At 43.9% G+C, this 16699-nt stretch overlaps 1 protein-coding gene across 1 annotated transcript in view; it reads left to right on the top strand.

Annotated features, from left to right (window-relative positions):
- LOC146174856 (neprilysin-1-like) overlaps positions 1 to 16699 on the top strand; it is a 101065-nt gene that overhangs the window by 64232 nt on the left and 20134 nt on the right. The window contains exons 11-13 of the mRNA XM_084585472.1: positions 866 to 990; positions 3809 to 3865; positions 7441 to 7539. Coding sequence (XP_084441598.1) covers positions 866 to 990; positions 3809 to 3865; positions 7441 to 7539 — 281 coding nt within the window. The remainder of the gene's footprint in view (positions 1 to 865; positions 991 to 3808; positions 3866 to 7440; positions 7540 to 16699) is intronic.

Here is a 16699-nt window from a genome sequence, read left to right as displayed (position 1 = left end):
TTGTATATGTGTGAATCGCCTGATGACGTCATCACAAGTAGTGACGTCATGTCCGGATATGGTGTCATAATAACATCACAACCGATGATTGCACCATGTAACGATGTCATGATGAGTCATTGTAATTTCACATTACTATTTAGTCATGACTAATGACTAATTGGTACTATTTAGTGACCAGTTATCATCAGTTAGTACTGGTTAGTGACTAGTTAGCTAATAATTAGCACTATTTAATGACTAGTTAGCCATCAGTCATTAGTACTATACCACTGATGTAGCTCGCCAGATGAGATGTAGGAGCGATGCGACTACGGCTCGGCCACCGCCACAGCGAAAATATGACCTTTCGGCCAATATAGCCCTCGCTACAAACGTAAACATGCTTCATGATTTACGTCCATTTAGAGTGAGTGTTTTTATAAAAGTGACCCCGCATTATGGTTTCTTTTTGTGATATACTGAATCATATATACCACTTCTCCTTATGTAGACCTCTCTAAGGTAGAAATGTACCACAACTAGCCTTTTAATAGTATTTCACATGTAAAGAACCCTGAAAGGATTTACTTTTCGAGGAAGAAAGGAAGAAATTATTCCCCTCGGTTACATTTGGCAAAACGGTGCAGGCCAAATATACCCTAATGAGTTCTCACTCTTTTTTGTGCTTTATTTTACGTCTCGTAAAGTCGTTAACAATGATATAGTAACGAAATGACGGTTTTATACCTTTAGTCGGCAGCTCGGTGGGATTGAATAAAAGCATTTGACAAACACCTAAAAACACAGCTCACACAATTATTGCTGCGAAAGAAAATTTTTGTCCCGTGTAAAAGAATTAAATATTGTTGATACTTTTTTACAGTTCACAAGGATCCTAACGAGAAAGACTTTTTATTGACTACATCTTGTGACATGTTCAAAGATAACGACAAGTGTATAAGGAGTAGCCATTGCTTTCTTAACCAATTCAAGAGTGTCATTGAGCCGGTGAGTAGATGACGACTTTTTGTACGCTTGTAGTTCACTCAATCGATGTGCAGTATACCTTTGTATATTGACTTCAACCATCGCGAACCTGTGATTGTCATTTACTTAGGTAGATAAGTTATATTGATACGTGGCGACAAGCAAGAAGACGGTATACAACGCGGCAACAAGATGAAGGATGATTTAAAGGCTGGCCTAGCGCGAAGGCTCCTTTCGCACCACTGCCGATCTTCTTCTTCGCACCGGACGCCCTAAAAGCAATGCGTCCGCTACGACGCGTCAGTCGCAGCCCAGAAATCTGCCAGAATATACATCGTCTGGCGGCTCGCATCTCGCAAACCATTCGAATTGAGTTGGTCCCACGTGACCAACTCAGTTCGCACACCTCTGCAGATTTCGCAACACGCGAGGCGACTCTACCTTCATCAATGACACCTATGGATGATGCCACTCTGCTTCTCACAAAAAAGAAGCACCTCCAAAGCCGCACACGTGCTCTTGTACCACCGTGGGCGGTAACCCTCCCCAGCGGTTTTTGCCGCGCAGAGGAGGCTGCGCTACGGAGGATCCGGGTCGCGGTTGCCCTCACACCTGCTGTAACACGAACATGGCCTCAATATTGATATTTATATCAACGTCGAGGATGTCCTATCTGCAAGTCCCAAAATCATGAGGCAGATATGCACCACTAGTTGTGGGCTTGCCGGGCACTGAAGCCAACGAGAATTTGGCACCTGACGGCAGTGGGCCTTTCGCTGAACAACTCATCTTTGCAAATTGCTTCGACGCAAGGGCCTTATCATCGCTCTCTTTTGATCTTTGTTAGAACAGTAAACCTTTTTTCTTTCATTTAATACCCTTTTAAACCTTTTATACATATTCTGCTATGACCTGAGGCAATGAACAACGTTATTAAAAAAAAAAAACTGATAAACTGTGATGCAAACAGTTTCGTGTCAGTCAAACGCTACTTCGTGCTACGTGTGCATGCTAGCATAATAGAAGCGTCCGTTGTTAATACTGCATCTTTGTTTTATCAAAACATAGTACCAGAAAGTTGTCCTTGCGCCAAACAAGATTCCCTGCGAACGCAGTCTTTTTACTAAGTCTGTAAGTTCACGAAAACCTTTGCAACCGTACCTTGTTGAGCAACGACATTTATTTCCTTTTGCTGCGCGACTAAGTCTACGTATATTAGTTTTAAAGTATAATTTACACATGTTCTTTGTTTGCGCGCAAAATATAACACGCACCGAGGGCAGCTTTCACACAAATCGAAACCGTTATAAGACAGAAATACCTTTTATTGAATACCGCTATTTTAAAGCAGCTTTCTCTTTGTCAGTATCAGATGCTGAGTGATACTGCTGTTGCCATCTCGGCTACCATAACCAATTTCTTTTTGCTCTGAGGCTACCAGATGATTCTTGTACCAGGAATGGTTAGCACACATTTGTCAGCATAACACAGGTGTCTATTAAGATTCCTTACGAGGGTGCCGCACAGTAGAATACAAGAACAAAGTAAAAAGATACATAAATTAAGTTTCACTGTGAAAATTCCTTTTCTTAGTTTATTTTCGTTTATGCTTCCGCCGTTTACGACAGCGCCGGGCGCAATTACGTTTACTACAGGGCATCACTACGCTACAACAATCCAGCAAAAAAATTTTGAACACAGTGCAAGAACAGGCAAACCGTGCGGGTCTGAATTCTGGCGTATTTTAATAGCTCTTGTTTTATAACTCTCCACACTGAACATTACACCAAGCAGTGATGTGTAATATTTTAGGTTTTGAGTAACGAACAAAACCTTCCGCTCTTCAAGAGAATGCGTAAATGTTCGCGCCACGCTGACTGCCTGAGAGCGCGTTTTTCGTTCACCTATGCCTTTCATAGGGCAATGGAGGGAATTAAGGGAAAGAAAAAGGGTGGGAGTAAGTAAGAAAAAAAAAATCAGTAAAGTAAACAGCCTGCCGGAGAGTTTAGTTTTCGGTGGTGAACTCAAGCGTTTCGAAATGCGCATACAAAATAAAAAGGCAAATACGATGAAGCTCGCTGTAGATGGACGCGATGCGCAATTTAACTAGTTTGACGCAAAACGCCACACCACAGCAAATGAGCTGAACCGAAATTTGCTTCAACGGCACCTCCAGCTCCTAAGAAGTCTAAGTGCAATACTCTAATGTTTTTTTAAGCTGTGTCAGTTTGAGAGCAGAAGAAATAGTCCTTGGCATGAATGCGTTAGAGCCGGTTCCTGTGGAACTAGGTTTTTTTGTCTCTAGGGATGATTTGCCAGTAACTAGTACCAATTTGCGGTGAGTTTAAACCGTTACTCACAACAATATTCATTTCTTGTAAGATATATTGTGTCACGCCAATGAAGAGTGCTGAACCAGTCCTGGACATTCGTGACTTCGCAGAGCTACTATAAGTCGTAAGGATGGTAGCCAGGTTTGGTAGTTTGCCTGTAGATAGAAACAATCCACGCTGTCCGCTCGGCTGGATGCAGGGAGAGAGCCAAAGTCGCTTGGTTACCCCATAACAGATATCACCGATTATTGCTGTCACGTGGTGTCAAATAGCGCCAATATATGTTTTAACACTCAAATATATGGACTGTAATACGATGTGCTAGATAAAAAAAATGCTAGTAAATATTATGTGCATTTTCTTTTTTTTTCTTTACCCAAACAATTGTGAAGTCATTGCTTAAAATTGAGGTCTGAATAATAAAATCAAAAATCTTTAGCCATTCTTTTCTGCTTTAATATTTTGTGATTGTTAGGTGGCGAAACTGACATCATAATTTTTTGCAGGTGTACAACAAAACTGTGGAAGCATATCTAAAACAAAAAGAAGGAGCTTTCAAAACTGTATGTATATAACAATTAAGGTAGTTTAGCTTGTGATAATGAGCTATCAGCATCTATAAACTAAGACATTTCCTTTTATTAAGTGTTCTATTTTCACTGCGCATTGAAAATGATTGCAACAGATTACATCATTTCCTCAATATTGTTAACCTTAATATGTGGAACGTAAGCAATTGCAACAGAATGTAAAAACAGAAGCATTTTTTTTTTCTCCTAATTAAAAGCCTACGCAGGTACTAAAACGAGATATTCAAACAAAGTTAGGAAGCTCACTCAAAAATAACACGCAAACCTGCTTTTTAAAACTAGCTTTCAGCCTTCTGAAGTAATACTTCGTGACCTGTGCATGCAAAAACATTTTGTATATTCCCCCAACGTCCTGTTTTCAATACAGAGTGGATCAGCATATAGAAGTAGAAGTCAGACATATTACAGCATTGAGTGGGCTATTATTGAATTGATTCGGATATGCTGCGAGTGAAATATATGCAAAGCAAAATGTAACGAAACATTCTTCGATGTGAGTGTAACCAAGCTGTGGTGTATGAATATATAGCTGTTATTAGATCAGGGGTTAGACATGTTTTCCAATGCAAGGAATGCCAGTGTGCAACTTGAAGGGCAGATAATGAGAATTATCTTTTATAAGCGTTAACTGTTGGGCTGGTTGGTGATCATTCTAATATTCATCTTGTTTAGCACAAAAGGACTGGAAAAACAGTACGAAAACACGTACAAAACAAGCGCTTGTGTTGTACTTGTTTTCTCGCTGTTTGTCCTGTGATTTGGCGTTAAATAAGATGAATTTTTTAGGAATGAGATGTATATTGTGATCGTTGTCCTAAACTGCATAGATAACGTGCATCTAGCCACAATTAAAATAAACGTTTAATATGTTCAAAAAAGCAGCGCAACAGACTTTGCTTCAAGGGATGCAGTAAGAAAATCTTCTGAATAATTTCGTCCACCTGGTGGTCCGAAATGCACATTGACATCGGACTATACGTGCGCAAGGCGTTTCTCCATCTTCGAAACGTTGCTGCCATGTCAAGCGGATAGAATTCAGGTCTCCTGGATGAGAGATCGACAACTTTGAAAACTGAACCGCTGCAGCAAGTGTGAGCCGTAAAACAGATGCAAATTTATAAACAATGTGGGCAAGTGACAGGCGACGTATTAAGCTGGAAAGCGGTCATTCATAAAAACACTCCAGAAAAAGAAAAAGCAGAAGATCAGAACCTAAAAAGAGAGCTCGAGCAAAAGAATATTTGCTAATTTCGAATATTGTCATCGCATCCGAGAGATAGAAAATGTTCTTCAAGCAATCCTGGCGAGGATGGATCAATAAGAAAGTGGAGATGGAGACGCGTATCGCCCCAGCCCTAACCAAATTGCGGATCCGATACTAAAGTAAAGTTGTACGGAAATTAAATTGTACGATTTCAAATTAGCTTACACAAAGAATTCAGAAGCTGAAACATAGTGACGAAAACCAAGCACTATCTTCGACAAGCAAGCTCAATAACATATGGTGCGCACCGCCGAGGGGCTCAGTGCTAAGGATGCTGTGCAACTTAGCTTAGGACTACGAGATGGATTCCGATCATGGGGGTTGCATTTGGGTGGAATGAAAATGCGAAGCGATAAGTTATTTTTGACATCAGTTCAAATTAAAATTGCAAACGGATAAAAAATTTGCAGCAGCCTCCCACAGCCCAGTGTTCATATTCGGACTTGTTTGGGCGCCTTTTCTCTAATGAACAGGAAATACTACAACATTATCACGGCGTCCGATTGAAGAATACGAATTCAATAGAAACGTTGACTCACGAACCTTAATATTGAGATGTGAATCGAGCTATCAAAACAATATAATTATGCTAGCAAGTATAAGACGAGTGGAAACATCGAGTCTAAGGAACTCCATAGAATAGCAAAATTCCGCAAGGCGGTCAGAACAACTGTGTTAACCCTCAAAGCTGCTAAATAAGCTAGATAAGAACACAATAAGAAAAATATCATGGCTGCCTAGTAAGGAACATACAGAAGTTGTTCACATTTTTACTCGAAAGGTTCCCCGGTGTAGTGTCAGTTTTGCTATTTGCATGAAAAAATACCTGGATCCTTACAGTACAACGCCAGGCGCCGGAGTTGCGCTTCGCATTTGCGGTGCGCGATTGCCGGTGCAGCAAGCGACGTAAGCGACTACTGGCGTCTCCCCTTATTGCGTTCTGTATGGCCGCTAACCTTTTTGCACAGTCGACACGATCCTAAGCTACCGCCCCTACACCTCTGAATTGACAACCATTTCTTAATTGGCTACCTATGCTGAAGAGTGTCGTCGATCGCCCTTAAGATTACAAATCGAAACAAGCACCACCAGAAAAAGGATGCCTGTTTCACGTGTCTGCCCGCTGCTTAAAGTCCTCGGTGTGGCTATGGATGCCCTCTTCCAGCTGAGGAAAGTCGAACTCCTGAGTAAATACCAGGGTCCTATCGTGTGCTTCAATAAACTTCCCCCGTTAGGTATCGTGTCGCGCCCTTCAACCCTTCGACATATCATGGTCGCCGAGGACGTGAAATCGTCCACACTGACCGTCTCAAACCATACGATGACCCTTCTATCGGGTCTTTCCCTTAATCCACCAGCATGTCCTCCTTTTCAAGCTGGGGTATTATAAGACGGATACCTGTCATTTATAAAACCAGTAAGAGCCAAAGGAGACGCTGACGAAGGCGGCCAAGTTAGAAGGACGACGAAGCTGACGATGCCCAAGCTCTCGCTAAGCAGCGCTGGTTTTCGCAGTAACAACGTTTAAAGGTATTGCCGTGTAGACTGCCTAATTTGCCTCATTACAATATCGATATTATCAGCTTGTGTTTGCTGCTAGCTCATTGTGCAGCTTTATATGTCGTGATGTTGTCTTCTTGGTTCTTATATTATTAACCTGAACCATTGCGTGGGTATATCGATTTCAGGAGTATTGCTTCATAATATAGGGGACCTTAGCTATATTTCAAGACTATTATGTGATGGAGGGAATGAGGTGAGAATATAGTGAGGAATTATCAAATACTGCCACGTATGCTGAGAAAAAATACGTAGCCTTAGCTTGTTATATTCAAACTTTCATCATAACACCGGAAAGCACATATTAGCAGTATACCATTTCTCCGATTATTTTGCATAAAATTACGACAATTTATTGGAAGTAAAAGATTTGATTAGTACAGAATTTGTGTGCGTAAAGTGCAGGTGTAAAAATGGCAAACCATAAGTGATTACCCCCGTTTATTAATATGAATCATACTGTGAGCGATGGTAGCAGATGGACACGCAAGCAATTTAAAAGTTATCAGTTATGAAGTCGACCAGTAAGAGATAAGTAATTCGCCTTAACTAGAAAACTACTTCAGTAATCCCCCGCATGTGTTCGCCAACGTAATGCTAATCTCTCTGCTTCGTAAAACAATATAAGATGCTTGGCACGGACTAGAAGAGAGACACGCATTACTCGCATCTATTGGAAGCAGATTGGTCACATACAGTTTTTCAAATGGAATATTTCTTCCAGCTTGCCAGCATTCATTATTATGGAATGTATGATCCTGCCATGGATAGATACACGCCTGGACATATCGGTGACAGTAGCGGCATTAATCTGGTTCTTAAGGTGAGGACCCATTCTTCCAGTTTTATAATGAAAATTTGCATGCTATTTCACCGAAATCAAAAGCTTTACAACTCTCATTGTAATTAATTTAAAAATGTGAATTTGTGAGTTTATGAATGGGAACAGGCGAGAGCGGCGCAGAAAGCCTCGTCTAGTACTAGTGGCGAAGCGCTACGGCGGCGTTGGGATTGAAGAGGAGAGAAGCGTGCGGTTCCTTTTCCTGGCCGCACCCTGTGCCATCCTTGCATCGGCATCCAACATTGAGTGCAGTGTCGTACTGCCGTCAAAGAAATCACCTCTCATATTGCGCAAAATTCGAACAACGGCTCATCGATGATGGAAGCTCTTTTTTGTGACCCTCGGCGATAAAAAAGGCAAAGAACAGCACCGATTCAACTTCTACTATAACCCAATAAAAGCAGCTCTGCAAATCGAATTCATTCATTGACAAGCACTCCGGGCATCCAACAGAGGTGTGATAACTTTGCTTTAGTGCATGAGAATACTGAAGACGACTGTAGCGTAACAATGGAACTGCCGCTTTCAGAGCAGCTAACGAGAGAAGAGTAAACAGACGAAACCACTCAACGCTTTGTCGTGTTCATTGCTTTTCATGCTCATTTCACTGTTTCTTTTTTATTGGTGGGCGTCATATCAGCGTGCTTCCTTTCTTCTCTATCATCCAATGTCTTGGATTTTCGTGAAGAGATTGGTGATATCCTTTGACGGCGGCACTACACTGCACTGATTTTACCTAACGATGAAAACGTTGCGCGTAGTGCACGGGGTGCGGCTAGCAGACGGTACAGCACCTCTCTCCCTCACGACTCCATTTCATACGTTGCTAGTTCTGGTCGAGTCATGCCACGTGCTCGCGCATTCCCTTTCATAAAGCTGGCGACTCTACTTCTGCTAAGAACACATCGGAGACATCTGATTAACTTTTGGTAGAGATTGGCGAGTGCCACAGATTACCGCAGCGGGCTAACAAGAGCAAGCGGGTACGTGCCGAGCAACTCGACGTTGTTTTCTTTGTATTATTTGCAAAAAGAAAAAGCTCCTTGATAAGCAACCTAACCGGTGCCGGGGATCAACGTGAAGCACCGCAAGCTGTTGGGGCGACGAGAACCAATTGACGGCGAACAGGAGATGATGGGTTCCCAACTAAGCAGAATAAGTGCCTTTGTGAGTACCCATCATACGCCTTTTACTCAGACCGACTCACGGTGGTGCCACCGGCAGGTGGCAACATGTTTGAGTAAACATCACGGCCAGGTGACCGTGCACCGCATGCACGGCATGCACCGAAGAAGCACCGTAGAGAGCGATATTAGTAAACAGTGTACACTTCCGTAGGACATCCTACAAAATTGTTGTTTGTCCAGCAACCTTACAAAGTGCAATCTCATATGGGCTCCGGACCATTTGGGACTCCTGAGAAATGAGTTCGCCGATCATAGGCCCGTGCGCTTTCTGCCCGGGAACTCATGCTTTCTCGGGAAGACTACTCCAAGACTACCCAATATCTGACCACATTAAATAAATAACTACATAATATAAGTATAGCCACCGCCGCTTTCGGGAACCCTGCAAGGGCCTTGAGAAAGCGGTTTAAAGGCTTCCCAAAATATTTAAGAATATAATGATGAGTCCAGCAGTCCTTTAACTCTTGAATACATGCTTCGATGGAGCCTGGATCCTGTGTTGAATGACTTTCTGGGATGTTTTTTCGCATTGTCCGATCCTACCCATTCCGTTCCCCGCCGTTCCCAATCCTTCATAACACACATCTAGGGAGACCTGGTATGAGGCGCTGCTCAGTTGCGAGGACCTACGGTCGCCAGGCCCTGACCCGGCGTTAGTCGTCATTGAGGCTCCGAAATAGCAGCTCCAATCTTGATTTGTAAGGACCTATCCAATAGGGCCTGAAGTGAAGCACCTCCTTGTAGAAAGCAAGTAATAAATATTTGCCCCTACAACCACCACGAAGGGCCCGAGGCTCAAATTGAGTGTAGCGCACCTAATGACTGAGAGTCAAGCTAATGTCTCAATTAAAGGCGCAGTGGATTGAATGCTGGCATGCGCCCTGCACCCTATTGACTTGCATACGCTCCGCCGTGCCACCCTCTGTTGGCTCATTTGACCTGTGTATGATGTGCGATTCTTTCTCAATTGAGTTTCAACATTTTACAATGAAAATTACATTCCACGTACTCTTGACCGGCCATCAACACAGCTGAATCACAGCTGCTGCATAACCGCAGTTTTCCCAAAAAATAACACCAGATATCTCTATTGAAAAAACCTATATGCAATTTTATAGGTTTTTACTAAATCGCAAGAGAATATGCAAGAGCTGATTTGAGGCATAAGAGAACCATTAAGAAGCTTGCAGGGTAGTAAGAGGACGCACAGGATATGCATATAGGTCCTGTGCTCTCCTTAACACGCTGCTTGAACTGATGTATATTGTTTGTGAGATATAGTTTAGAAGACATAGGAGGTATGAATAGGTCCTGCATTTTCCCATGAACGAATATATAATATAGATCGTGTGCACCAAGATATAGGGGTTGGAAGCACTCCTATATTATTATCACTTTGTAGGCAAATTCTCATAAACATGTTCGATGTCCTGGCAGGAGTGGATCATCATAATCATCAGCCTGACTATACCCACTTGCAGGGCGAAGGCCTCACCCATATTTCTACAATTAACCCGGTTCTGTGCTAGCGAACTTCACAACCTCATCCGCCCACCTAACTTTCTGCCGCCCCCTGCTACGCTTTCCTTCCCTTGGAATCCAGTTTGTTACCCTAAGCGACCATCGGTTATCCTCTCTTTGCACTACATGTCCTGCCCATGTCCTTTTCTTCTTCTTGATTTCCACTTGAATATCAGCAATTTGAATTATTTCGCTGACCCACTCTGCACGCTTCCTATCTTTTAATGTTAATCCTTAGAGTGGATCAAGATACAAAAAGACAGCGTTTTGCAATTTCAACAAATTGAAAATTATTTAAAACATATTTTTCGTCATCGATCTCCCATAGGCTCCCATGAGCGTATGACGTAATTACAAGCAAAAATCGCTCACCTGGTCTGATCTTACGGTGCACATTCATATCTGCAACAAATAAGGAGCCAGCAACACGAAAGTGCTATGGATAGATTAGCCTTTTTCCAGAAACATGAAACAATATGCTCCAGCGCAACTAAAAAAGGTCGTCACGCGCCGAAATATTATTGATAAGTGCATAACAGCAGTTTTGGGGGGATTTGCATGTGCCAAACGCGGAAAGGGAAGTAAAATATTGCCGCCGCTGCTGCGCTCTACTATGGGAAGCTAAAAGATTGGCTATGACGTGCAGTTTTTCACCAAATATATTTTTATGTAGAAAGAAATACATGCGTTCTAAGTCGACGACAAAACTGCCAGCCCTTAGCAAATTAGAATATTTTGAGATCTACCTTCAAAAAACTGATGCGATATAATGATGGAGGAATTTGGCTACCCCTGCGATAAGCTAAAAAAGATTCATCGCTTTCAGAGGGCAATGGACAAATGACGACTGCACATAGAAAACGACACGTAGTGCGAAACAGCAAAGTAACGCTTTAAATGAACGAATATAACCTGACCACTGCAGTTTTCCTACGTGTTCTTTTTTTCCTTGAACTCCTTTTTTCCGCCTCGATAAAGCAATTGTATAATAATTTCATTTTCATGCTCTTCACCCAACTAGCGATCTTTGCATTATGGTCTATCGGGACACGATACACTCCAAAATCTGCGGAAAATGCCTCTCACGCTTTGCGCGAAGAATTTTTATAAGCTACGTTTGCTTGTTAAAGCATATAAAAGAATGGTATTTTTGTGGCCACAGTAAATTGCTCTTTGTGCAATACACCAAAAACAATCAACATTGTTTCATTGATTGCCAGTATTCAGTGCTGTTCTGGGATTTTATGGAAAAAAATATTGAAAAAAAAAATCAATTTTACACGGCGCTTCGTATGATATCGTACTGCATTGTAATATATGGAAGCCTATAGGCATCTTCTGCCTACTTGGAGATCAAAGCCTCTGAAAACCGCGTATCATGGACCAACGTTGTGGGCTTTTGATTCTGAAAATGCCAATTTCCATAGGATGAGTTTTCATGTAAGAGAATTCAATGCACAAACTGAGTTCGAGTCGAGGTGGTACTAACTCTTAGTGATGTGCTCTGCATTGCCTCTTGTGCAGAATATTCTTAACTAAGTACATTCTATTTGCATTCTGTTGCCCGCCTGCTTATTTTATTAACCTGTTCAAACATCGTGTACATAGAACATTTTTTCAATGTAATAATTACCATAGCACAAAACCTCGCCATAGTATAGTGGCTAGGATCCCAGGATGACATCTGGTGAGATGCTGGCTCAATTATCGGTGTTAACTGCAATTTTGAAACGTTTTTTTAGCTAGGATATCGTATTTCATACGTCTGGACATTTCCTTACACTGGACCCCGCATAATCTCCAAGGCCGCCGGCCACCGACTACATCCTACAATCCCTATATCCTGCATATACTATAATTCCCATGTTCGGTAGCCCGGCATAAATTGGTTCCATAATATTGTTACGATGAAATAAGAAGGGGGGTTTATTTACAGTGCTGATGTAGCGGAACAAGATGAAGCCTACTAGCGCCCCGAAACCAACGCTTCTTCCTCCTCTTCTGTCACACCATCACCATCCTTCATCGTCGTCATTAGCGTGACATTTCCCCCCTACTCGGACGAAGCCCTCTGGGCGTGTTCGTGAGTCGTGCGAGGCTGACACGGCTTCAAGCGGGAAACATGACACAGTTCGGTTTTGGCAGACCGGCGACCCGATGCTGTCAGGCGGGCTGTTCCATAAGTTAAATCACTAATGCGTTTGATAACCACATATGGGCCGTCATAATGGGCCAAGAGTTTTTGAATTAGGCCACGGCGCCGAATTGGACGCCATAGCCAGACTAAATCACCTACAGAGTACGTGCCCGCCGGTGACTGGCATCGTATCGCACTTTAGAACGTTCTTGTGAAGCACCAGACCGTAATCGGGCGTTTCTCCGAGCTTCTTCGGCGAGACAGAGGGTCTCAGCCAGGCAGGGGTCTTCACAGCTTGTGAAGGGCAGGATAGTATCCAGATAGTAGCGTGGGGGTCTGGCATAGAGCAGAAAAAATGGACTGTACCCAGTCGTCTCATGCGTGGCGGTATTAAACGCATACGTGATGAAGGGCAGTATGGTGTCCCAGTTCTTATGCCCTGCGTCCACATACATGGCTAGCATGTTGATAAGCGTTCTGTTGACACGCTCAGTCAAGCCATTTGTCTGGGGATGGTATGGCGTCGAGTGTCGGAAAGTTACGGCGCATAAACGCATGAGCTCTTCAACAACATCCGCAGTGAATTGTCGGCCCCGGTCAGTGATGACAATTCGTGGCGGCCCGTGTCGTAAGATGACTGAGTGCAGCCAGAAAAGCGACACTGATGCGCCGTAGCAGATGGAAGAGCGGCGGTTTCACAGTAATGTGTGAGATAGTCCACGCAGATTACAATCCAGCGATTTCCATCCACGGACTTCGGAAACGGACCTACGAGGTCAATGCCTACTTGATCAAACGGTGCTGTCGGGGTCTTCACAGGGTGCAGCAAGCCAGACGGAGTTGCCGTTGGACGTTTGTGGCGTTGACATTGCTTGCAACTGGCAACGTATTGTTCAACCGTCGAGCGCATTCTGGGCCAGTAAAATCTTTCTTGAGCACGGTGGAGTGTTCGAACCGATCCCAAATGCCCAGAAGTTGGATCATCATGCATAACACGCAATACGTCCGTGCACAACGTCTTGGGAACTACGAGTAGGTATCGCTGGCCGACAGGCGAAAAACTCTTTTTCCATAGGAGGCCATCATGCACACAAAAACGGCTTGTAGGTACGTTGGCTTGGGCAAACAGAGGCTGCAGACTGCTATCATTTTGCTGTTCCGTTTTGAAAACATTCGTGTCGGGGAACGCTGGCTCGAGGGTCGATATATAATTGTCGAAATCGTCGCTTTCAGGTCCAGTCGTGGCCATTGGCATCCTAGAAAGACAATCTGCGTCTGCATGACGCCTCCCGCTTTTGTACACCACAGCAAAGTCATATTCCTGTAACCGGAGGGCCCAGCGTGCGAGGCGACCACATGGGTATCGAAGGTTCCGCAACCAACAGAGTGAATGATGGTCAGTTACGATAGTAAACGAACGTCCGTACAAATATGAACGGAAACGCTGCACAGCGAAAACTACAGCTAGGCATTCCTGTTCGGTGACTGTGTAGTTTCGCTCCGGTTTACTCAGAGTACGACTTGCGTACGCGATAACATGCTCTCGTTCATCGTGCCGTTGGACAAGGACTGCACCAAGACCGATTCCACTAGCGTCTGTGTGTACTTCTGTCATTGCAGTAGGATCGAAGTGACGTAGGATGGGTTTCGATATTAAAAGAAACTTCAGTTGGCAGAATGACGCGTCGCAGTCTGGTGTCCAGTTAAAAGTAAAGTTTTTGTGGAGAAGGCACGTCAATGGGTAAGCAACGTCAGCAAAGCGATGTATAAAGCGTCTAAAATACGAGCACGACCCTAGAAAACTGCGCAACTCCTTCACTGTCTGCTGGGGTTCTAAAGACTCAACAGCGGCAGTTTTCTGGGGATCAGACATTACACCATTACCATTGACAATTTTTCCTAGCACCAGCGCTTGGCGCTCTCCAAAGCGGCACTTTTTGGAGTTCAGAATTAGGGCGGCGTCGTGCAGACAATTCAAGACACGTACTAGACGGTCATTGTGTTCTTGGAAGGATTGCCCAAATATGACGACATCGTCCAGATAGCAAAGACAAATGTCTCATTTTAAGCCGCGCAAAACTGTGTCCATAAAGCGTTCAAATGTGGCTGGCGCATTACACAGCCCGAATGGCATAACATTAAACTCATAAAGGCCATCTGGCGTTACGAAGGCTGTTTTTTTCTTATCCGCAGGGTCCATTGGAATTTGCCAGTAGCCAGATCTGAGATCAAGACAAGAAAAATAGGACGCACCAGAGAGGCAGTCGAGGGCATCGTCTATGCGAGGAAGAGGATAGACGTCCTTTTTCGTAACAGAATTTAGACGCCGATAATCGACGCAGAATCGATACGAACCGTCTTTCTTGCGTACAAGAATAACAGGTGTTCGTGTTCTTTATTGGGGCCATCACTGTGGTCTGAGCTAGCGGAGCATTGTTGCTCTGAGCGCGGCGCCCCTGCCCCGTAGAGAATTCCACAATGTATACATTTTCACGCTTCTTCCTCCTCTTCTGTCACACCATCACCATCCTTCATCGTCGTCATTAGCGTGACAATATATACATTGTGGAATTCTCTACGGGGCAGGAGCGCCGCGCTCTGAGCAACAATGCTCCGCTAGCTCAGACCACAGTGATGGCCCCAATGAAGAACACGAACACCGAGGACCAAAGGGTTAACCGTTTAATGGTCTTCCTCGGCCGTGCGCGCGCGATCAAGCAATGGCTGGGTTCAGCTGGGCAGTCCGTTATTCGTGGATGCGTCCGATCTCTTCGCCCGTCCGGCCCGCACTACCCTCGGTTCACACACGCCACGCGCACTCACTCACTCTCGTCTCCAAACGCCACACCCAGTCAACAGAGTGGAATGTAACAGACCATTTGTTATACCCTTCATAAAATTTTTCTTATTCACTCAACAAGGAATTCGCCCTCGCCCACATAATATTCCGCAAAATCTCTCTAGCTATTCATGCAATTATCCAAAACCCACTAAATAACAGTTTATTTATCGTAGCTTGGGGATTAGCCCCAATGTAAAGATTGAAGTCGTTAGCGATATGAAGCCATATCAGGTTTTGAAACGAAGAAAACTCCTTTTTTAGAGTCCTGCAGGGGGAAGAAGTCCGACGCTGCAGACGTAGCCTTTCATAAACGGCGGATCTTCTATGTCCCTGAGATGAGTCTCGCATAGAGCGTGCACACCTATTTTGCCATCCTTCAACTGCTGTTCTATCTCTAGCCATTTCGCTCTTTTTCTACCTCCTTGTGTGTTTACGTAGCTGATCCTAGTGTTAAATCTCTTACTTGTTCTTTTCTTTCTCCACCTCCTCTTCGCCATTTTTTGGGGGGCTCAGCCTCCAATATTACGCTTTCTTCTGCTTCACTTCCTACTAGTACCCCTGTGCACTGAACCCTCGCAGACCCCGTAAAAAAGCTACCGCCCTGCCTTCCAGGGGCCAGCCGATTTCTGCTCCCACCCTTCTGTTAAAATGTATGCCATCTCGCTGAAATCCCTGCCAAAACCTGCTTTATGCACCTCCCTGTTTATCTCAACCACTTCGAAACACTTCTCCAGGCTTAGCTTTCTTATGTCCTGATTAACAGTCACCAGGTCCTTTTCAAGCTTTCCGCCCGTTCCTAGCACCTCCGGTACTGTACATACAACTCTCTGCGCTTGCTGAGTCATCGCCCTGATATCGACCACTCGTTTATCTAAACTTCCCACCACTACTGCAGTGTCACCATTTAGGACATCGTTCAGCCCCGCGGCTATTCTCACCATATTGCGCTGTGCGGAATTTTTCAACCGCCTATTCTTACTCTATTTTAGCACTGCGCTCATTGTCATCTCTGGGAAGGTTCCATCTAGCACTTCCTTATCACCCTTTACAAGTTTCATGATACTTCGCTTGCATCTGCTCATGTTGTAATCCCCGGAGATAAGCACCTGGGCATTCCTTTCTCCCTCCCAGCTGTTGTCTCCTGCTTTCGGTTATCTGTGCCTTTCTCTCTCGGATTTTAATTCTTGCTTACTTCTTTTTTCCCCTACTTCTTCCTAGCTTCTTCCAAAAAACTCTGTCGGTTCAACTCCGCTTGACCTACTTTGCTTATGCCTTCCATGCCAGTGCTAGTACCAGTAACATGACCCGCTTTTGAATGTCCGTCCTTGTTTCTTCCAATGACAATGTCGGTCATTTTTGTTTTCATTTGAGGAAGCTGTCCTAGCAGTTTTTGATTTTCTGCCCTTAATAAACTAATTCATTTTCTAAGGCTTCCGAGATACGAGATACTAAACC

Source organism: Amblyomma maculatum, chromosome 11 (genome assembly GCF_055883805.1).
Source record: "Amblyomma maculatum isolate TAMU_Amacu chromosome 11, ASM5588380v1, whole genome shotgun sequence".
NCBI classification, from domain to species: domain Eukaryota; kingdom Metazoa; phylum Arthropoda; class Arachnida; order Ixodida; family Ixodidae; genus Amblyomma; species Amblyomma maculatum.
Note: the sequence above shows the minus strand (reverse complement) of the source record. Positions and strands in the feature narration are given on the sequence as shown.